The sequence below is a fragment of the Anolis carolinensis genome, chromosome 3, assembly GCF_035594765.1.
Source record: "Anolis carolinensis isolate JA03-04 chromosome 3, rAnoCar3.1.pri, whole genome shotgun sequence".
Lineage (NCBI taxonomy): Eukaryota > Metazoa > Chordata > Lepidosauria > Squamata > Dactyloidae > Anolis > Anolis carolinensis.
Genome location: NC_085843.1, coordinates 285,421,143 through 285,443,920, shown reverse-complemented (window position 1 = coordinate 285,443,920; position 22,778 = coordinate 285,421,143). Strand labels below are relative to the sequence as shown.

Here is a 22,778-nt window from a genome sequence, read left to right as displayed (position 1 = left end):
TGGAAGGAGACGATGAGGACAAGATGGAAGTAAGAGGTCAGAAGAAGAAGAGGACAGAGAAGATGTGGCCAAGATGAAGGCCAAAAACTCAACAAGAAGTCAACTGATGGAGAAATGGAAAGTCAAAGGAAGGAGAATCCTTGGATGAGATGGAGGCAAGGAGACCAAATAGAGAGAAAGTCAAAGGGAAACTAAGACTTGGGAGGAAATGGAGGCAAGGAAAGTCAATGGGAAGTCAAAGGAGGAAGAGGAGGCAGAAGATGTGGCCAAGATGGAAGCAAGGGATGAAGGAGGGGAGAAGGAGGCAAAAGACTCAACAGGAAGTCAACTGATGGAGAAAATGGAAAGTCAAAGGAAGGAAAAGGCTTGGACAAGGTTGAGGCAAGGAGAACCAATGGGAAGTCAACAACTAAAGGAGAGAGAAGACTTGGTCACGATGGAGGCAAGAAAAGCAGATGGAATGAAGGAGGCAGAAGATGTGGGCAAGATGGAGGCAGGAAGTCAAAGGAGAAAGAGGTCAGAGAAGATGTGGCCAAGATGGAGGTAAGAAACTCAACAGGAAGTCAACTGATGAAGACTTGAAGAAATTGAAAGTCAAAGGAAGGAGAATCCTTGGATGACATGGAGGCAAGGAGACCAAATAGAGAGGGAAAAGAAGATTTGGGGGAAATGGAGGCAAGGAAAGTCAATGGGAAGTCAAAGGAGGAAGAGGAGACTGAAGATGTGGCCAAGATGGAGGCAAGAAACTCAACAGGAAGTCAACTGATGAAGATTTGGAGAAATTGGAAAGTCAAAGGAAGGAGGTTTGCATAAGATGGAGGAAAGGAGATCAAATAGTTATGAAGCCAAAGGAAAAGAAGATTTGGAGGAAACAGAGGCAAGGAAATTCAATAGGATGCCAAAGGAGGAAGAGGAGACAGAAGATATGGTGAAGATCGAGGCAAAAAAACTCAACAGGAAGTCAAACTGATGAAGACATTGAGAAAATGGAAAGTCAAAGGAAGGAAATAGAGGCAAGGAAAGTCAATGGGAATTCAAAGGAGGAAGAGACTGAAGATGTGGCCAAGATGGAAGCAAGGGATGAAAGAAGGGAGAAGGGGGCAAAATACTCAGCAAAATGAAAGGAGATGAGGGAGAAGAAGACTTGGAGAAAATGAAGTCAAGGAAACCCGGGAGGAAGTTGGAAGAGGAAGCTTGGGACGAGATGGTGTTGAGAGCAGACGTAAGGTGACTTTTTTGCCTATCCCCACTTCATAATATCAGAAGCAGAGGTCATCCATTGAAACGGGACAGACTGAAAGAGCAGCAACATGGTGAAACAAGGCACCCCACAAATCACAAAAGTCACCCGAGACAAAGCTATGTTTCAAAGGGGGCAGGAAAGCCCTTCGAACTGCAGAAGGAGGTGCCTTTTCTCCCAATGGCCCCCATTCCCATCATCCCCTCTCCAAGTTACTCCGTTTCCTCTACTTACTGCTCTAGGATGTCCCAAAGCTGCTCAAAAAACTCCGGATGGACGTATTCCCTGGTCTGGGAGCCCTGAGACATGGCGGAGCGGTAATAGCTCTCCCTCCAGGAGAAATGACTTGCGGGGTCCACAAACCTATAAAACAAAGAGAGACAAAGATTCCAGATATATTCAACATTTCTACTTATGTGTTGTCGAAGGCTTTCATGGCTGGATCACTGGTTGCTGTGATTTTCCTGGGCTGTATGGCCATGTTCCAGAAGCATTCCCTCCTGATGTTTCGCCCACATCTATGGCAGACATCCTCAGACGTTGTGAGGTCTGTTGGAAATGAGGCAAGTGGGGTTTATATACCTGTGGGATTATGTCGAGAGTGGGAGAAAGAACTATTGTCTGTTTGACAAAATAGATTATTGGAGAACACAGAAATGCTGGACCACTTTAACAACCACCATGCCAGATTACACAGAGAAGCCACTGAAATCCACAAGAAGCATGTGGACAATTTCAACAAAGGAGGAAACCATGGAAATAAACAAAGACATAACTCCCAGTATTGAAAAAAAAAACCCCTCTAAAATAAGGACAGTAAATAAAGAACAATAAAGAAAACAGAAGAATTCCAGACAGGAAACAATCAGAGCCAGCTAACACCTCCCAACAAAGGATTACCCCTGGCAGGAAGTAGCCAGGCTTTGAAGCTGCAAGGCTATTCAATGCTAATCAAGGTGACCAATTGCAACATTCACACTTGCCTCCAACAGACAAAAGTTCTTTCTCCCACCCTGGACATTATTCCACAGGTATATAAACACCACTGTCTCATTTCCAACAACCTCTGAAGATGCCTAGTTGCCTACCATAGATGTGGGTGAAACCTCAGGAGAGAATGCTTCTGGAACATGGCCATACAGCCTGGAAAACTCACAGCAATCCATTTCTATTTATTCTTTTTATGTCTGTTTTCATCCACTTTTCAGTTTACTAAGAAGTCCGAAAGCAGAGGAAGTGAGCAAAAGCAATTACAGGCTGAATTTGAACTACATTTGATTGGTGTGGCCTTGTGTTCATTTTGTATTACAGTAGAGTCTCACTTATCCAACACTCGCTTATCCAACGTTCTGGATTATCCAACGCATTTTTGTAGTCAATGTTTTCAAGACATCATGATATTTTGGTGTTAAATTCGTAAATAGAGTAATTACTACATAGCATTACTGCATATTGAACTACTTTTTCTGTCAAATTTGTTGTATAACATAATGTTTTGGTGCTTAATTTATAAAATCATAACCTAATTTGATGTTTAATAGGCTTTTCCTTAATCCCTCCTTATTATCCAACATATTCGCTTATCCAACATTCTGCCGGCCCGTTTATGTTGGATAAGTGAGACTCTACTGTATGTATATGAACATGCTGTGTTTTATATTTCTCTATAACCCCAACTCGAGCTTCAAGAAAACAACAACAACAACAACAGCAACAACAACAGGAAATGCTTGTGACCAGAATTATTTGGGGGAGATTTTGGAATACCTGTATTTGCTTCTATTGACATCATGAAATATCTTGGAGACGGGACCCATATCTAAACACAAAATCAATTTATGTTTCATTTACCTCTAATTACAGGTTGAGCACTATGTATCCAAAATGCTTGGACCAGATGTGTTTTAGGTTTTGGAAAATATAATACCTCCATTTACATCTATATATATAAAAGGGTAATGGAATTTCGGCCTAAGACAAAACAACAAAACGACAAATCCCAGAAACTCTAAACTTGGCAGCACAACCCCTCATCCATGCCTCTACGTTCATACAACAAAAACAAAAGAAAAATAAAGTCCTAATTAGAGGGAGAGGAATAATTGTTTTTATCCAATTGCTGCCAGTTAGAAGACTAAGGTCCACCCACGTGGTCTCCTAGCAACCCACTCAGCCCAGGGCCACTTCAATCAGGCCTCTTCCACACTGCCTATAAAATAAAGATTATCTGATTTCAACTGTATTATATGGCAGTGTAGACTCAAGATGAGCACCAACCCCCAAAGTCAGACACAACTGCACTTAATGTCAGGGGAAAATCTTTACCCTTTACCTTAACTACCACCAATTCCTCAATACTTTATTTCCCATACCAACATACTTGGCCACAGCAACGTGTGGCCGGGCACAGCTAGTACTATATATGAAGATATCTTCAAAATGTGTGCTGGTATATACACATATATCCATATAAGGAGATTATCATGGAGATGGGACTTGTATATAACCACAATATTCATATATTTTTCATTCACTTTGTATTGCACCAATGCCCTGAAAGTCCTTTCATGTACAATATGTTGAATCATTTTTTGCATGGAACGAAATTTGTGTGCCTTGAAGCATCAGAAGCTGGATCTACATTGCCATATAATGTACTTTATGGCCAGTAGGAAACCCATATGATGCAATTCAATGCAGTTAAACAGCTTTGAATGGATCTACACTGACCATATGATGCCATATAGATCCAGTTTCAAACTGCATTATATGTCAGTATAGATCCCAGCTATTCATGCAGAACATTGGCATCTTAATCAACAGATGAAGATGATGACAATAATAATAATAATAATAATAATAATAATAATAATAATAATAATAATAATCCCCCCGCAGGTGCCACCTTGATGTGGTGGGGGGGCTTAACTGCTCCAATGATGACTGAGGGCTGTGCTGGTGGTAGTGTAACTCCTCAAAACACAACAGACAAAAAACCAGTACAAGAAAACTGCACTACAAACTAGAGCTGACAGCTGGCACAACAAAACACGGCATGGAAAGTTCCTTGACAAAATTGAAGGAAAAGCTGATAAGGAGAAGACCTGGCTCTGGCTCACGAATGGGACCCTGAAGAAGGAGACAGAAGGCCTGATCCTTGCAGCCCAGGAGCAAGACATCAGGACAAAGGCAATTCAGGCCAAGATCGTAAAATCAGCTGATGACCCAAAATGCAGACTGTGCAAGGAAGCTGACGAAACCATTGATCATCTCCTCAGCTGCTGTAAGAAAATTGCACAGACAGACTACAAACAGAGGCACAACTGTGTGGCCCAAATGATCCACTGGAACTTATGCCTCAAGTACCACCTCCCAGCAGCAAAGAACTGGTGGGATCACAAACCAGCTAAGATCGTGGAAAATGAACACGCAAAGATACTGTGGGACTTCCGAATCCAGACTGACAAAGTTCTGGAACACAACACACCAGACATCACAGTTGTGGAAAAGAACAAGGTTGGATAATTGATGTTGCCATCCCAGGTGATAGTCGCATTGACAAAAAAACAACAGGAAAAACTCAGCCGCTATCAGGACCTCAAGATTGAACTTCAAAGACTCTGGCAGAAACCAGTGCAGGTGGTCCCAGTGGTGATGGGCACACTGGGTGCCGTGCCAAAAGATCTCAGCCGGCATTTGGAAACAATAGACATTGACAAAATTACGATCTGTCAACTGCAAAAGGCCACTCTGCTGGGATCTGCACGCACCATCCGAAAATACATCACACAGTCCTAGACACTTGGGAAGTGTTCGACTTGTGGTTTTGTGAAACGAAATCCAGCATGTCTATCTTGTTTGCTGTGTCATACAACGTCGTTGTGTCAATTATTATTATTATTATTATTATTATTATTATTATTATTATTATACATTGCCATATAATGCACTTTATGGCCAGTTCATGGCAATTTATGATAGATGATGATGATGATGATGATGATGATGATACATTGCCATATAATACACTTTATGGTCAGTTGAGAGACCTATATTATGCAATTCAATGTATAGTTAAACGGCATTATAGGGATCTACACCGACCATATGATGCCATATATAGATCCAGTTTCAAACTGCATTACATGTCCATGTAGATTCCAGTCTCAGCCATTCATGCAGACTCAGAGCAGCTCACATATATTATTGGCAACAATTCGATGCCATACAAACATACATTAGTAAATAACTCCATACATTAAAAACAAACCACTAAAAACATGTCATACATTTATACATGTATTTTATATCCTGCCTTTATATAATACACTAAAACTTTCTGTATACTTGCATACTTATATTCTGCATTTATATATTATATTATGTATGTGTGTTATTTATTTCAATCCCACTTTTATATATTATATCACATTATATTACTGGTATTTATTGATACATGTATTTATATCCTGCCTTTATGTTATATTACAATACACTATATAAGATGCTACTCATATTCTTATATTCTGCTTTTATATTTTATATTGTATTATATGTGTTATTTATTTCTATCCCAGTTTTATATATTATATCACATATCTTACTTATACTTGTATTTATAACCTGCCTTTATATTATATTATATAATAATAATAATAAGAAGAAGAATAAGTGTGTTATTTATTTCAATCTCACTTTTATATATTATATCACATTATATTACTGGTATTTATTGATACATGTATTTATATCCTGCCTTTATGTTATATTACTATACACTATATAAGATGTTACTCATATTCTTATATTCTGCTTTTATATTTTATATTGTATTATATATGTTATTTATTTCTATCCCAGTTTTATATATTATATCACATATGTTACTTATACTTGTATTTATAACCTGCCTTTATATTATACTATATAGTAATAATAATAATAATAATAATAATAATAATAATAATAATAATAATGTGTTATTTATTTCTATCCCACTTTTATCTCATGATTATGAAAACACAAAGTGGCTTAGAACATTTTTATTTTAAAAATGCAATATTATAATTCACAACATCCCATTAATTAATGTACTCTTTGGCTGCCCAAAAATACTCACTATATGCCACACAGCCAGCTATCTCTTTCCAGTTCAAACCAGTCCTAACTGGGACCTCCAAAGGCCTTTCAAAGAGCAAGTCCTCACTTGCTCTTTTGCAAAACCATAATGGAAGACGAGGATGAGGAGAAAAATGGGGAGGGGGGGTGCCATGGCCTCATTGAATGAAATAGGGCTCAACCACCCCAGTTCTCTGGCCCCCAAATTCACCCCCATTAGTTGCAAGAGCAAAAAGGAGGGGATTCCTTACAGATATGGTGCATATTTCCCCACTTTGAAAAAGTTTTGAAAACTTTTTAAAGTTTCACCCTCCCCCACACAACTGCTTCTCCAAAGTGGTACAGTCCAAACCTGGATTCTAAAGTTAGCCTGAGAAAGGGTACCTCTTAAACTACAGATCCCAGCACTCCTCACCATTGGCTGGGTTGGGGATGATGGGAGTTGTGATCCTCAGTCAATGGCATAGGGATGGAAACCAGTTGCTGGGGGAGAACCAAGGATATTTACCCCTTTTTTGGACTACAATACCCATGATGCACATCCCCAAGCCAGTGTGGCCATTGTTGATAATGGTTGGGGAATGTCTGGGTGTTGTAGTCCAAAAGAAAGTCACATTTCCATGCTCTACTGGTGATAAGAACTCAATATACAGTAGTGTCTCACTTATCCAACACTCGCTTATCCAATGTTCTGGATTATCCAACACATTTTTGTAGTCAATGTTTTCAATACATAGTGATATTTTGGTGTATTCGTAAATACAGTAATTACAGTAGAATCTCACTTATCCAACATAAACGGGCCAGCAGAACATTGGATAAGCGAATATGTTGGATAATAAGGAGGAATTAAGGAAAAGCCTATTACACATCAAATTAAGTTATGATTTTACAAATTAAGCACCAAAACATCATGTTAGACAACAAATTTGACAGAAAAGGTAGTTCAATACGCAGTAATGTTATGTTGTAATTACTGTATTTACGAATTTAGCACCAAAATATCACGATGTATTGAAAACATTGACTGCAAAAATGCGTTGGATAATCCAGAACGTTGGATAAGCGAGTGTTGGATAAGTGAGACTCTACTGTACTACATAGCATTACTGTGTATTGAACTACTTTTTCTGTCACATTTGTTGTATAACATGATGCTTTGGTGCTTAATTTGTAAAATCATAACCTAATTTAATGTTTAATAGGCTTTTCCTTAATATCTCCTTATTATCCAACATATTCGCTTATCCAACATTCTGCCGGCCCGTTTACGTTAGATAAGCGAGACTCTACTGTAACATTTCCTTGCTCTACTGGTGGTAAGAACTCAATATATTGCAAGTCCCAGTGACCATACTGGGAGATTATGAGAGCTGTACTCCTAAACTCTCTGCTTGTGATGGGTAGGGGATACTGGGAACTGTAGTACTATTGGAGGGAACTGAGTGTGATACAAGTTTTAGTTTTAGTAGCCATGCGGGATGGAGGGCAATTCGGGTGTCTTCCTTTCTTCCTTTTTTTCTTCTTTGTCCTTCATTTCCTGCAGGTGGATCTGTAATTGGTTAAGCCAACGAACCCAGAGGGTATTTCACCCTGAGGCGTCTTCTTCATCCTGGAAAGAAGTGACGCGTGGAGGGCCTTCAGCAGGGTTCCTTCCGTCCTGAGCTTCGTTCTGTCCAGGATCTTTATTCATAGCTTAGATCAGGGGTCCCCAAACTAAGGCCCGTGGGCCGGATGTGGCCCTCCAAGGTCATTGACCTGGCCCCTGTCCTAAAATTTTGACTTAGGGTTGACCTAAGTCTACCTGGACTTTGGAGGTCTCTTTGCTTACTTATGGCCTTATGAGATCGTCTAGATGGTCTTTGGAGGTCTCTTTGCTTACTTATGGCCTTATGAGATCGTCTAGATGGTCTTTGGAGGTCTCTTTGCTTACTTATGGCCTTATGAGATCGTCTAGATGGTCTTTGGAGGTCTCTTTGTTCACTTATGGCCTTATGAGATTGTCTAGATGGTCTTTGGAGGTCTCTTTGCTTACTTATGGCCTTATGAGATCGTCTAGATGGTCTTTGGAGGTCTCTTTGCTTACTTATGGCCTTATGAGATCGTCTAGATGGTCTTTGGAGGTCTCTTTGCTCACTTATGGCCTTATGAGATTGTCTAGATGGTCTTTGGAGGTCTCTTTGCTTACTTATGGCCTTATGAGATCGTCTAGATCAGGGGTCCCCAAACTTTTTAAGTGGAGGGCCGGTTCATGGTCCCTTAGATGTTGAGGGGCCAAATTATCATGTGAAAAAAAAAAACAAATTCCTATGCACACTGCACATGTCTTATTTGGAGTGCAACCTCCCCCCCCAACAACAATTATTTATTTGTTTGTTTGTTTACTACATTTATACCCCTCCCTCTCTCACCCCGAAGGGGATTTAGAGCGGCTTACAAGTTATATGTATATACAATATATTATATTATTAGCAGAGCACAATATCAGCATTATATATTACTATATACTATTACTATATTATATTATAATATTATATTACTATAATATATTATATACTATTACTATATTATATTATAATATTATATTATATTATATTATTATATTATATTACTATATAATATTACTATATTGTACTATACCTCTATACCGTATTATTATTAGTAATATTACATTTCATATATAATATATAATTAATATTATATTATATTTTATACATTATTATTATATTGTATTATTATTATTAGCCGCCCTGAGTCTCCTACTGGGTGAGAAGGGTAGGATAGAAATAAGAATAATACAGTAGAGTCTCACTTATCCAAGCTAAATGGGCCGGCAGAAGCTTGGATAAGCGAATATCTTGGATTATAAGGACTGACCAAGGAGAAGCCTATTAAACATCAAATTAGGTTATGATTTTATAAATTAAGCACCAAAACTTCATGTTATACAACAAATTTGACAGAAAAAGTAGTTCAATAAGCAGTGATGTTATGTTGTAATTACTGTATTTACGAATTTAGCACCAAAATATCACGATATATTGGAAACATTGACTACAAAAATGGCTTGGATTATCCAGAGGCTTGGATAAACGAGTGTTGGATAAGTGAGACTCTACTGTATATGTATATACAATATATTATATTATTATCAGAGCACAATATCAGCATTATATATTACTATATTGTACTTTACCTCTATACCGTATTATTATTAGTAATATTACATTTCATATATAATATATAATTAATATTATATTTTATACATTATTATTATATTGTATTATTATTATTAGCCGCCCTGAGTCTCCTACTGGGTGAGAAGGGTGGGATAGAAATAATAATAATAATAGTAATAATAATAATCTTTAGTTATATACCGCCCTATCTCCCGGATGGTACTCAGGGCAGTTTCCAATCATAAAAACAACACATACATTACATAGCAGCATAATAACACATTATTAAACAAGGTAAAACAATACAATTATATAGCAATAAATAACACACAACCTGATCAAGGGACGGGAACCATAAACCCAATATATTAAAGTGTATCATTGTAGGCTAGATAAATCTTATGCAATCTATTCAGGCCCAGAGAACGGTGATATTCCAATGTAATTACTCAAAAACCTGCCGACACCACCAGGACTTCAGTTCCTTACGGAAAATACTGTAATAAATTAATAAATATTATATTGTATTACATTATAATATTATTATCAATATTCTACACACACAATATATTATTACCATAGCACAACATTAGTAAATGAAAGAAGAATACAATATTTAAAAATGAAACCAATTGTAACCAACATAAACCTATCAGGATTTCAATGGGAAGTGTGGGCCTGCTTCTGGCCAATGAGATAGTCAAGTTAATTAGGATTGTTGTTGTTGTTGTTGTGTGCCTTCAAGTCATTTCAGACTTTGAGTGAGCCTAAGTCTAAAATTTATTTATTTATTATTTATTTATTTACTGCATTTATTTACTACATTTGTATCACACCCTTCTCACCCCAAAGGGGACTCGAGTGGCTTACACATTATATGTACATACAATATATTATATTATTAGCATAGCACAGGCTTTTGAGTTCTGTTGTTGATGTTTTAAAAGGTGCTTTTAGGTTGTTTTTAAGATGTTTTTAAAAGATGTTTTTAAGATGTTTTAAATTGTTGATTTTAGCCGGTTCTTGTAAGCTGCTCCGGGCCCTAGGGGAGTGGCGGCATATAAGTTTGAAAAATAAATAAATAAATAAATATTAGCATTATATATTACTGTATTGAACTATACCACTATACTATAATATTATTAGTAATATTATATGTAATGTAGAATATATAATTAATATTATTAAATGATATTATTATTAGAATTTGGCCGAGCCTAAGTCTAAAACTGAGGGCGGGGGCCAGGTAAATGGCCTTGGAGGGCCGCATCCGGCCCCCGGGCCTTAGTTTGGGGACCCCTGGTCTAGATGGTCTTTGGAGGTCTCTTTGCTCGCTTATGGCCATATGAGATTGTCTAGATGGTCTTTGGAGGTCTCTTTGCTCACTTATGGCCTTATGAGATTGTCTAGATGGTCTTTGGAGGTCTCTTTGCTTGCTTATGGCCTTATGAGATCGTCTAGATTGTCTTTGGAGGTCTCTTTGCTTACTTATGGCCTTATGAGATCGTCTAGATGGTCTTTGGAGGTCTCTTTGCTTGCTTATGGCCATATGAGATTGTCTAGATGGTCTTTGGAGGTCTCTTTGCTCACTTATGGCCTTATGAGATTGTCTAGATGGTCTTTGGAGGTCTCTTTGCTTGCTTATGGCCTTATGAGATCGTCTAGATTGTCTTTGGAGGTCTCTTTGCTTACTTATGGCCTTATGAGATCGTCTAGATGGTCTTTGGAGGTCTCTTTGCTTGCTTATGGCCATATGAGATTGTCTAGATGGTCTTTGGAGGTCTCTTTGCTCACTTATGGCCTTATGAGATCATTTAGATGGTTTTTGGAGGTCTCTTTGCCTACTTATAGTCTTATGAGACCATCTAGATGGTCTTTGGAGGTCTCTTTCCTTACCTATTGTTTTATGAGTTTGTCTAGATGCCATATCTAAATAAAAATATATACAAAAGGGATGGGAAGAGAAAAAGAAATACTTCCCCACTTCTCTACTAGCAAAGTAACTTTATAAAAATATATATAATCTACCACTACTTTTGCCCAGGCATGGGCAAACTTGGACCCTCCAGGTGTTTTGGACTGCAACTCCCACAATTCCTAACAGCCTACCGGCTGTTAGGAATTGTGGGAATTGCAGTCCAAAACAGCTGGAGAGCCCAAGTTTGCCCATGCCATGTCTATCTGTTTCTAAGAGGTCAGTATAGATCTGATCTATATGTCAATTAAAGAGGTTTCAACTCTGTTATAGTTGAAGAGGGCCACTTAAGGTTTCTAACAGGTGTATCTTATTAGAAAGCAGCCTGATTTGCCCTTTGTGGGACTGACAGGTGTCTCTTATTAAAAGGAATGCCTCTGTTTGGGCCCTGAAAGCGTTTCCTTTCCATAGGGTGCATCTACACTGTGAAATTAATGCAGTTTTACCCAACTTGAACTTCCATGCTGATCCTGGGAGTTACAGTTTGCTCTCTTGCAACCCTTGCTGGAGTCCATAGCACACAAGTGAGACCAAACTGCATTAATACTACAGTGTAGATCAGGCCTGGGCTAACTTTGGCCCTCCCTCCAGGTGTTTTGGACTACAACTCCCAACATTCCTGACAGCTTTAGACCTGTTCCTTTTCCCCCTCAGGAATGATGAGAGTTGGAGTCCAACACACCTGGAAGGAGGGCCGAAGTTAGCCCAGGCCTGGTGTAAATGCGCCCATAGACTGAACAAGATGCAAAACAAATACCCAATTTTGGATCATATCGGCCCTTCCTAACATTTATTAGAATAATTAATTCATGAACTTTCTGGATGCATTGGTTTTGCAGGAAAATACGTGACTAAATGAACTGAGATCAATAGTATTATTTGGTACTTTGATGATAGAACACAAATTGTTTCTAGCAACTGTGCATCATTTAATGTTGACTCCTATTTAATTGCTTTTTTGAAAACCTGGCCATATTTATTTATTTATTTATTTACTACATTTATATCCCACCCTTCTCACTCCGATGGGGACTCAGAGTGGCTTACAAATTAAATTTACGTACAATATTATATTATTAGCATAGCACAATACTGGCAATAAATTACCATATTGTACTATATCTATATATTGTACTAATATTAATAATATTACATGTAATATATAATATATAATTAATATTGTATTATTAGCATTATATTGTATTACAAAATAATATAATTATTATATGCATATCTATATATATAAAAGGGTAATGAAATTTCGGCCTAGGACAAAACAACAAAACTACACATCCCAGAAACACTAAATTTGGCAGCACAACCCCTCATCCATGCCTCTACGTTCATACAACAAAAAGCTCCAGCTACTCCAGAAAATGGCCAGGCTTTGAGACTGCAAGGCTATTCACTGCTACTCCACCTGGCCAACAAAGGATTCCCATAAGCCACAGCAACGCGTGGCCGGGCAAAGCTAGTACAATATATTATAATATTATATATTATTTTAAATTATATTGTATATATGTATATAATGGGAGCCCCGGTATAAATGTATATATGCATGTGTGTGTATACACACACACACACACACACACACACACACACACACACACACACACATATATATATAGAGGCTGCATCTACACTGCAGTTTGGCACCACATTGACTGCAAAGGCTCAATGTGATGGAGCTCTGGGATTTGTAGTTTTGGGACACAACAAGCTACAGATTCCAGGATTTTATAGAATGGAACCATGGCTGTGAAAGTGGCATGAAACTGATATAATTCTGTGGTGAGGATGCATGCATGAATTAAAACTGATTGCCTGCAGCTGCAACATTTCCAATAGTTTTTTTCCCCAGACAATCCAGAAGACTGCATGCATAAAGTTGGGTAATGCACAAATATCTATAACAACACAGAACAATAATGTATGTGTATATACACTCTTGTGTAACTCACAAGGAATGTAACACAAATCTGGTTTCTACAACTTTACCTGAGAGTAAGTTACTTCAAACTATATTACATATAAAGAAATTACTTTCAGAATATCAAAAGTAAAGTTACAATTTCCATGTCATAATCTAACAAAGTGTTGTGACTGCGCCTTCGGGGATTATGGTTGATGGGGATGGAATTCGAAGAGGAAGAAAAAACCCTCGTGATGAGGGTTCACTGGAGGAGTTGTGCAGGAAGCGACTTAGAGAGCTATATGGGGGATCTTCTGAGGAAGATTCAGATGGGGAGATGGATGCTGAGGAACAGGTGGTGGCTGGGGAAGCGGGCACGGAATGGGCACAGCCACCGGAGATGTCTGGGGATTTGGGGTCTATGGATACTTCTGAACCTGGGGTTTCTGCAGGAGCTGATCCCAATTGGGATGCTTGGAGAAGGGAGGATGGTTCTTTAAGTGTTCATGGGGCTAAGTGTGGGCAGGATGATTGGGACTCCGACGAATTGCTAGGTACTCCAGATCCACGAGCTCTAGCTGTGTGGAGCTCAGACTCTGAGTAGATTTGGGACACCTGGTGTTTGGGTGTGAGTGTTTGGTCACCCAGGAGGAAGGGGAATAAAATGGGAATGTTTGGCCACTGCACTTTGCGTGTGGCAAGGTGTTACTGAGGCGCCATTGGGATCTCTGTGTTTCCATGAAGACTGGACTTGGACTATGATTTGAATCTGCTGTTATCACCTAGCTTGGCTCTCGCTGTGTCTTATCGTGGACCTGTTTTGGATGACTGCACCCTCTTCAGACCTTGGATCGGAATTTGACCTTGCTACTGCCTTCGCCCTGTGATTGATGGCTACTATCGGCTTTTGACTCCTGGCTTGCTCTTTGGACACCGCTGTTATCTCCTGACCTGACCTTGGAATCCCGGACGACGTCTTTTCACCATCGGCTTTATCCACATTGTGGAAGCAGTCTACTGCATTCTTAGTTTGTTTGTTTGTTTCCTGACCAATTTGGTGTTTTCTTTTGGGAACTGTTCCTTTGAAAACTACAGAGCCGGCTGGCAGGGCTTGGACTCAGAAAGTGCAGTTTGCACTAAGTTTGTTTAGTTTTGTTTTTACCTGCTTGTGTTGCTGAATTATATTTTTGTTTGAACTGCTCTTGAAGCACTGATAGTGAAGTGTTTCAAGGTTTTTTCTGTGTTAACATTACTTTTTGGCTTATCTGCTGAATAACTCTATTTTTGTTCGCTAATTGGCGTCTGACTCTTGACACAAATGGTATAATGTTCAAGGAGTAAATAACACATAAAGAGACAACCAAGTCCATATCGTAGTAAAGAAATTTAGTATCCAAGATAACAGCTTCTATAATCAAAGAAATATAGTTGTAGAAACCAGATTTGTGTTACATTCCTTGTGAGTTACACAAGAGTGTATATACACATACATTATTGTTCTGTGCATGCAGAAAGTTAACATGTCAAGGAAAGCTACATCAAAAAGTTATTCTCCTTATTTGTTTAGAAAGAAGCATATGAATACATACAATATACTCCCACCATCTAAATTGTGGAAAATTTTCAGGTATTTTACTCTGTGATGTCAGAGAGCTCTGGTGCTACAACAAACTACAAATCCCAGGATTCGGTAGGTTATAATAATAATAATAAAATAATAAAACTTTATTTATACCCCGCCACCATCTCCCCAACGGGGACTCAGGGCGGCTTACATGGGGCCATGCCCAGAACAATACAATATAACAAAATATAAAAGAACAACACATCATAACACATTAAACAATACAATAGATAATAATATACATTACAACGCAAAATCAGGGAAGCATAAAACAAGGGCGGGCCACATGAACACTAAGTTAAAACTCGGGGTGAGAAAGAAATAAGAATAAAAACCATAAAAAACAGGGTCATAAGATAGGTTGGAGCTATGGCAAGTAAAGCTCTAATTCTGCAAAGCCCAACCTCAGAAGCATAGAAATACTATTAATACTATTAATTGCAAATTTAAAATCAGAATATAAAATAGGTCCCTTGCAACAGCAGTATTTCCAACACATCAAGGAAATAGGATGTTTGGTTAGTTCTCAAAAAGTGAATCTCTTCCATTAGAAGGAAGGACAATATATCGTATAATCCTACAGTTCTGCATCTAGGAAATTTTTCCCAAGAGAAGTTTATTTAGCATCACGGAGACGTTACCATGCGATGCATCTGCACTGTAGAGTTAACGCAGTTTGACACCTCTTTAACTCCATGACATCCTGGGAGTTCTAGTTTTGCAAGGACTCTAGCCTTGGGTTGCTGTGAGTTTAGCCTTCTGTGCCAAAGAGTGCTGGGGCCATAAAAATAAGGCTGTTTGTCTCAATAAAGCTTAATACACTTTTTCATCTTACCCAATTTTGTGAAATTTTCACTTTTCTCAGTTTAGAGCAGAACACCGTTGGGTCAGTTGCTATTGTTCCCATTTTACAGAGAGGTAAACTGAGTCTGGGAGGTAATCGCTTTTCCTAGAGGACTGAGCAGATCCAAATGGTTTGGTGGAAAGGAAGGAGAATTAATCAGACCTTTGGCATTCTGGGTTAATTGGGCCTGAAATACACCTCGTTTTCCTCATTAGCAGCAAAGACCCAAAAAGCAGATTTAACCCTTAGATATCCAACATTGCTTCCTTTGAATGCTTGCTATTACACCATGCAACACGGTTTTTGTTCCTGAGTTATCAATGTCATTTCCTAATTGGTTCTATCATAAAAATATGGGAAAATTTATTAAATTACAGAAACTTTGCTTTTGCGGGAAGAACATCATCCTGCAGCATATTTTTCTATAGTTTTTCAACGAATCTATATATATAAAAATGTAATGTGCATAATTCCCATGGAATAAACAACAAAACCACTGGACCAAATCATACCAAATTTGGCCACAAAAGACATAGTCATCCAATCTATGTCTTTCCATCAAAGAACCCTATAAAATTAGGTCCAAATTACAGAAAAAAAACCCAAAACTAAAAATTACAAACCTGCGCAGACATCCCCCTACCCCCCAGGTGGGCGGGACTTCAATGCATGACTGAGCACAGCTAGACGTATTCCAGACAGGAAACAACCAGAGCCAGCTAACCTCCCAACAAAGTATTCCCCCTCAGAGTCATCATCATCATCATCATTGTTATTATTATTATTATTATTGGGTTCCTGGGAACCATCAAAATGAACAAAACCTTGCAGCCATCTTAAAAAAAAACTCGACAATCTGGGCCATAAATAAAGAACAACACTCTGAAAATATTTTATTTTATTGTGTTTTAGCGTATTGTTTATTGCTTGTTGTTTATACTGTTTTAATTGTTTTTAATTTGCCTTTTGTTTTGTATTGTTATATTGTGTGTTGAGGCCTTGGCCTTTGTAAGCCGCATCGAGTCCTTCGGGAGATGCTAGCAGGGTACAAATAAAGTTTAATAATAATAATAATAATAATAATAATAATAATAATAAGGTTATTCCAGACAGGAAACAACCAGAGCCAGCTAACACCTCCCAACAAAGGATTCCCCCAAAGAGGAAACAACCACACTTTGAAACTGCAACCTCATTCAATGCTAATCAAGGTGACTAATTACAACATTCATACTTGCCTCCACAAACAAAAACCCACTTAGGACAACGCCACAGCAACACGTGGCCAGGCACTGCTAGTCTTTATATATAAAAATACAGCCTGCATATGTTTGTGCACACAGAACTTGAAAAGTAGTCAGTTGATTAACTTGAAAATTTGGCGCAAGGTTGCATACCCATATGCACGTGTTTTTGCAGTAAAATGAGTATGGGTGAGGGAGAACCACAGATGATGGGATATGCAATACATTCAATTACTTCAGTTCCCACAGAGCACTGCGACTTGCACCAATGACAGATCTGGACCAAACCTGGCCCACAGACCCCCCCCCCCCCATGAGCCACTTTATGTCCTGGTACAGTTAGAGGAGGACAGACCATGGATGATGGGATTTGCAATACCTTCACCCGATTCGGCTCCCACAGACCACTGCAACCCCCACGAAGGACGGACATGGACCATATTTGGCACACAGACACCCCATTACCCACTTCACATCCTGGTGTCGATAGGAGGAGGATGGACCACGAATAATGGGATTGGCAGTACCTTCACCCGATTCAGCTCCAACTTCAACAGACCACAGAGACCCACATGAATAATGGACCTGGACAAAACTAGGCACACAGACTCTCCATGACTAACAGAAAATACTAGAAAAGTTTGGGGGATTTTGACCATGATTTATGGAAGTTAAAAATGCCATATTTCATCCTAATGACTGCTGAAGAGATATTAAACTACCGGATGTTAGGAATTATGGGAGTTGGAGTCCAAAACACCTGGAGGGCCCAAGTTTGCCCATGGCTAGTGTAGATGCAAAATTTTATAGTTTGGGATCCTTTATCTGAAATGTTTGGCACCAGAAGTGTTTTGGATTTTGGGAATTTTGGAACACCTGTAGTTGTTGATATGTATATAATATGCAATTTGGACCTAATTTTATAGGGTTCTTTGATGGAAAGACATAGATTGGTTGACTAGGTCTTTTGTGGCCAAATTTGGTATGATTTGGCCCGGTGGTTTTGTTGTTTACTACATGGGAATTATGCACATTACATTTTTATATCTATAGATTCATTGAAAAACTATAGCAAAACATGCTGCAGGATGATGTTCTTTAGCTGTATAAAATTACCTTGTATACAGTAAATACGAAACATGAGTATTTTTTGAAATCTAGGGTTATACAGCTTAAATAGTAAGGACTAGCTGTGCCCGGCCACGCGTTGCTGTGGCAAAGTGGTGGTGGTATTGGTTAAAAATTGTTGTGTAATTTTTATTTGACGTTATTTGTATTTTTAATTAATTTTATTGTAAGTTATATTTTTATTTATTATATTTTATTATTTCCTTGTATTAATTTTAGTTATTTTCTGTTATTATAGTGTTTTATTGTATTAATTTTTAGTGTTTTTTATTATTTTTATTGGGTTGCTAGGAGACCAAGTGGGCGGAGCTTAGCCTTCTAACTGGCAGCAATTGGATAAAAGCAATTATTCCTCTCTCTCTAATTAGGACTTTATTTTTCTTTTCTTTTTGTTGTATCAACCTAGAGGCGTGGATGATGGGTTGTGTTGTCAAATTTCGAGGTTGGGGGGCCTGTCGTTTTGTTGTTTTGTGGGGTCGCCGTGATACCATCACTCTTTTATATATATAGATATTTTTTGAAATCTAGGGTTATACAGCTTAAATAGTAAGGAAGGAAGAAAATGGATAGAAGTGTCCCTGCTGATTTGGGACTATGGGAGGGAACATTTCCCAATTCTAGCAGGTGGCCAACAAAATTCCCCAGGCCTCCCACAGCCTTCGCCTGAGCCAATTCCCCTCCCAGTCATCCCCACTTGAACCCGGATCCGGTTCCACGGATGCTTCAGGCAGCAAAGAGACATGGAAATGTTCCTTTGGCCCATCTGCCTCCGAGCCTCCGGGCTCCAAGGAGAGCGCTTTCTTTAATTTTATCCTCTCAAAAGGATGGTGTGTCAATGCATCTGTCTTGCAGAGACACAGGGAGCCTGGAGCTGGAGGAACTTGGCAGCCGCTGGCCTTGTGGAATTCCCCCTGCCCTGCATTTGAGATTTGTAGGTACAGTAGAGTCTCACTTATCCAAGCTAAACGGGCCGGCAGAATCTTGGATAATAAGGAGGGATTAAGGAAAAGCCTATTAAACATCAAATTAGGTTATGATTTTACAAATTAAGCACCAAAACATCATGTTATACAACCAAATTTGACAGAAAAAGTAGTTCAATACGCAGTAATGTTATGTTGTAATTACTGTATTTACGAATTTAGCACCAAAATATCACAATATATTGAAAACATTGACTACAAAAATGGCTTGGATAATCCGGAGGCTTGGATAAGCGAGGCTTGGATAAGTGAGACTCTACTGTAGAAGTAAGAGCCAGGGAAGGAAGGAAGGAAGGAAGGAAGGAAGGAAGGAAGGAAGGAAGGAAGGAAGGAAGGAAGGAAGGGAGAGAAGAAGGAAGGAGGAGAAGGAAGGAAGGAAGGAGAGAAGGAAGGAAGGAAGGAAGGGAGAGAAGGAAGGAAGGAAGGAAGGAAGGAGAGAAGGAAGGAAGGAAGGAAGGAAGGAAGGAAGGAAGGAAGGAAGGGAGAGAAGGAAAGAAGGAAGGAAGGAAGGAAGGAAGGAGAGAAGGAAGGGAGAGAAGGAAGGAAGGAAGGAGAGAAGGAAGGAAGGATGGATGGGAAGGAAGGAAGGAAGAAAGGAAGGAAGGAAGGAGAGAAGGAAAGAAGGAAGGAAGGAAGGAAGGAAGGAAGGAAGGAAGGAAGGAAGGAAGGAGAGAAGGAAGGAAGGAGAGAGAAGGAAGGAAGGAAGGAAGGAAGGAGAGAAGGAAGGAAGGAAGGAAGGAAGGAAGGAGGGAGAGAGAGGAAGGAAGGAAGGAAGGAAGGAAGGAAGGAAGGAAGGAAGGAAGGAAGGAAGGAAGGAAGGAAGGAGAGGAAGGAAGGAAGGAAGGAAGGAAGGAAGGAGAGAAGGAAGGAAGGAGGAAGGAAGGAAGGAAGGAAGGAAGGAGAGGAAGGAAGGAAGGAAGGAAGGAAGGAAGGAAGGAAGGAAGGAAGGAAGGAAGGAGAGACGGAAGGAAGGAAGGAAGGAAGGAAGGAAGGAAGGAAGGGAGAGGAAGGAGGAAGGAAGGAAGGAAGGAAGGGAAGAGAAGGAAAGGAAGGAAGGAAGGAAGGAAGGAGGAGAAGGAAGGAAGGAGGAAGAAGGAAGGAAGGAAGGAAGGAGGAAGGGAGAGGAAGGAGGAAGGGAAGGAAGGAAGGAGGAAGGAAGGAAGGAGGAAGGAAGGAAGGAAGGAGGAAGGAAGGAAGGCAGGAAGGAAGGAAGGAAGGAAGGAAGGAGAGAAGGAAGGACGGAAGGAGGAAGGACGGAAGGAAGGAAGGAGGAGGAAGGAAGGAAGGAAGGAAGGAAGGAAGGAGAGGGAAGGAAGGAAGAGGAAGGAGGAAGGAAGGAAGGAAGGAAGGAAGGAGGAAGGAAGGAAGGAAGGAGGAAGGAAGGAAGGAAGGAAGGAAGGAAGGAAGGGAGGAAGGAAGGAGGACGGAAGGAAGGAAGGACGGAAGGAAGGAGGAAGGAAGGAAGGGAGAGGAAGGAAGGAAGAGGAAGGAAGGAAGGAAGGAAGGAGGAAGGAAGGAAGGAAGGAAGGAGAAGGAAGGAAGAAGGAAGGAAGGAAGGAAGGAAGGAAGGAAGGGAAGGAAGGAAGGAGGAGGAAGGAAGGAAGGAAGGAAGGAAGGAGAAGGAAGGAAGGAAGGAAGGAAGGAAGGAGAGGAAGGAAGGAAGGAAGGAAGGAAGGAAGGAAGGAAGGAAGGAAGGAAGGAAGGAGAGGAAGGAAGGAGGAAGGAAGGAAGGAAGAAGGAAGGAGAGAGAAGGAAGGAAGGAGGAAGGAGAGAAGGAAGGAAGGAAGGAAGGAAGGAAGGAAGGAAGGAAGGAGGAAGGAAGGAAGGAGGAGGAAGGAAGGAGGAAGAAGGAAGGAAGGAAGGGAAGGAAGGAAGGGAAGAAGGACGGAAGGAAGAAGGAAGGAGAGGAAGGAAGGAAGGAGCGAAGGAGGATGGAAGGAAGGAAGGATGGAGGAAGGAAGGAGGAAGGAAGGAAGGCAGGAGGAAGGAAGGAAGGAAGAAGGAAGGGAAGGAAGGAAGGAAGGACGGAAGGAAGGGAGAAGGAAGGAAGGAGAAGGAAGGAAGGAGACAGGAAGGAGGAGAGGACGGCGAGAAGGAAGGAAGGAAGGACAGAGAAGGAAGGAGAAGGAGGACGGAAGGAATAAGGAAGGAAGGAAGGAAGGAAGGAGAGAAGGAAGGAAGGAAGGAAGGGAAGGAAGGACGAAGGAGAGACGGAAGGAGAGGAAGGAAGGAAGGAAGGAGAGGAAGGAAGGACGGAGGCAGGAAGGCGGGAGAAGGAAGGATGGAAGGAAGGAAGGAAGGAAGGAGGAAGAAGGAGGAAGGACGGAAGGACGGAAGGAAGGAAGGAAGGAAGGAGAGAAGGAAAGACAGGAAGGAAGGAAGGAAGGAGGAAGGAAGGACGAGAAGGAAGGAAGGAAGGAAGGGAAGAGCGAAGGAAGGAAGGGAGAAGGAAGGAGAGAAGGAAGGCAGGAAGGAAGGCGGAAGGGAAGGAAGGAAGGAAGGAGGAAGGAAGGAAGGAAGGGAAAGGAAGGAAGGAGAGAAGGAAGGAGGCAGGAAGGAAGGATGGAAGGAAGGCAGGAGAGACGGAAGGACGGAAGGAGACGGAAGGAAGGCAGGAAGGAAGGAGGAAGGAAGGAAGGAAGGAAGGAAGGAAGGAGGAGGAAGGAAGGAGAGAAGGAAGGATGGAAGGAAGGAAGGAGAGAAGGAAGGAAGGAAGGAAGGAAGGACGGAAGGAGGACGGAAGGAAGGAAGGAAGGAAGGAAGGAAGGAAGAAGGCAGGCAGGAAGGACGGAAGAAGGAAGGAAGGAAAGGAAGGAAGGAAGGAAGGAAGGAAGGAAGGAAGGAAGGAAGGAAGGAAGGAGAAGGAAGGAAGGAAGGAGGAAGGAAGGAAGGAAGGACGGAAGGAAGGAAGGAAGGAAGGAAGGAAGGAAGGACGGAGGAAGGACGGAAGGAAGGAAGAGAAGGAAGGAAGGAAGGAAGGAAGGAAGGAGGAAGGAAGGAAGGAGGAAGGAAGGAAGAGAAGGAAGGAAGGAAGGAAGGACGGAAGGAGGAAGGGAGAGAAGGCAGGAAGGAAGGAAGGAAGGAAGGAAGGAAGGAAGGAAGGAAGGAAGGAAGAGAGACGAAGGAAGGAAGGAAGGGAAGGAAGGAAGGAAGGAAGAAGGAAGGGAGGAGGGAGAGGACGGGAGGGAGGACGGAAGGCACGGAAGGAAGGAAGGAAGCCCCCCTGTAGCTGTGCCAAGGGGGGAGGAAGAGGCGGAGGGGAACAGAAAAAAGAGAAGAAGAGGAATGAAGGAGGAAGAGGAGGAGGTATAAAGGAGAAGAAGGAGGGGTGAAAAAGAAGAGGATTGGAGGGCAAGGAAGCAACAGGGAGATGGAGAAGAGGAATGGAGGAGGAATTAGGAAGTGGATAAACGGAAATGAAGATGACGGGAGGAGGAGGTGAGAGGAGGGAAAAAAAGAGGAGGAGGATGAAAAGAGGGGGGGAGGGGAGGGAAGAAAGGAAGGGAGTGGGAAGGAGGAGGAGGCAGA

The 22,778-nt window shown here is 40.6% G+C and overlaps 1 protein-coding gene across 2 annotated transcripts in view; it reads right to left on the bottom strand.

Moving 5' to 3' along the window:
• Positions 1 to 22,778, bottom strand: part of tp63 (tumor protein p63) — a 237,765-nt gene that overhangs the window by 182,924 nt on the left and 32,063 nt on the right. Inside the window, exons 1-2 of one of the 2 annotated variants that reach the window (XM_062976931.1) lie at positions 6,360 to 6,468; positions 1,475 to 1,603 (exon numbers count right to left, since the gene is read on the bottom strand). In XM_062976931.1, the coding sequence (XP_062833001.1) occupies positions 1,475 to 1,548 (74 nt within the window). In that variant the 5' untranslated portion in view covers positions 1,549 to 1,603; positions 6,360 to 6,468. Of the gene's footprint in view, positions 1 to 1,474; positions 1,604 to 6,359; positions 6,469 to 22,778 lie in introns of those variants that run through there. The other variant, XM_062976930.1, reaches the window with a different exon arrangement.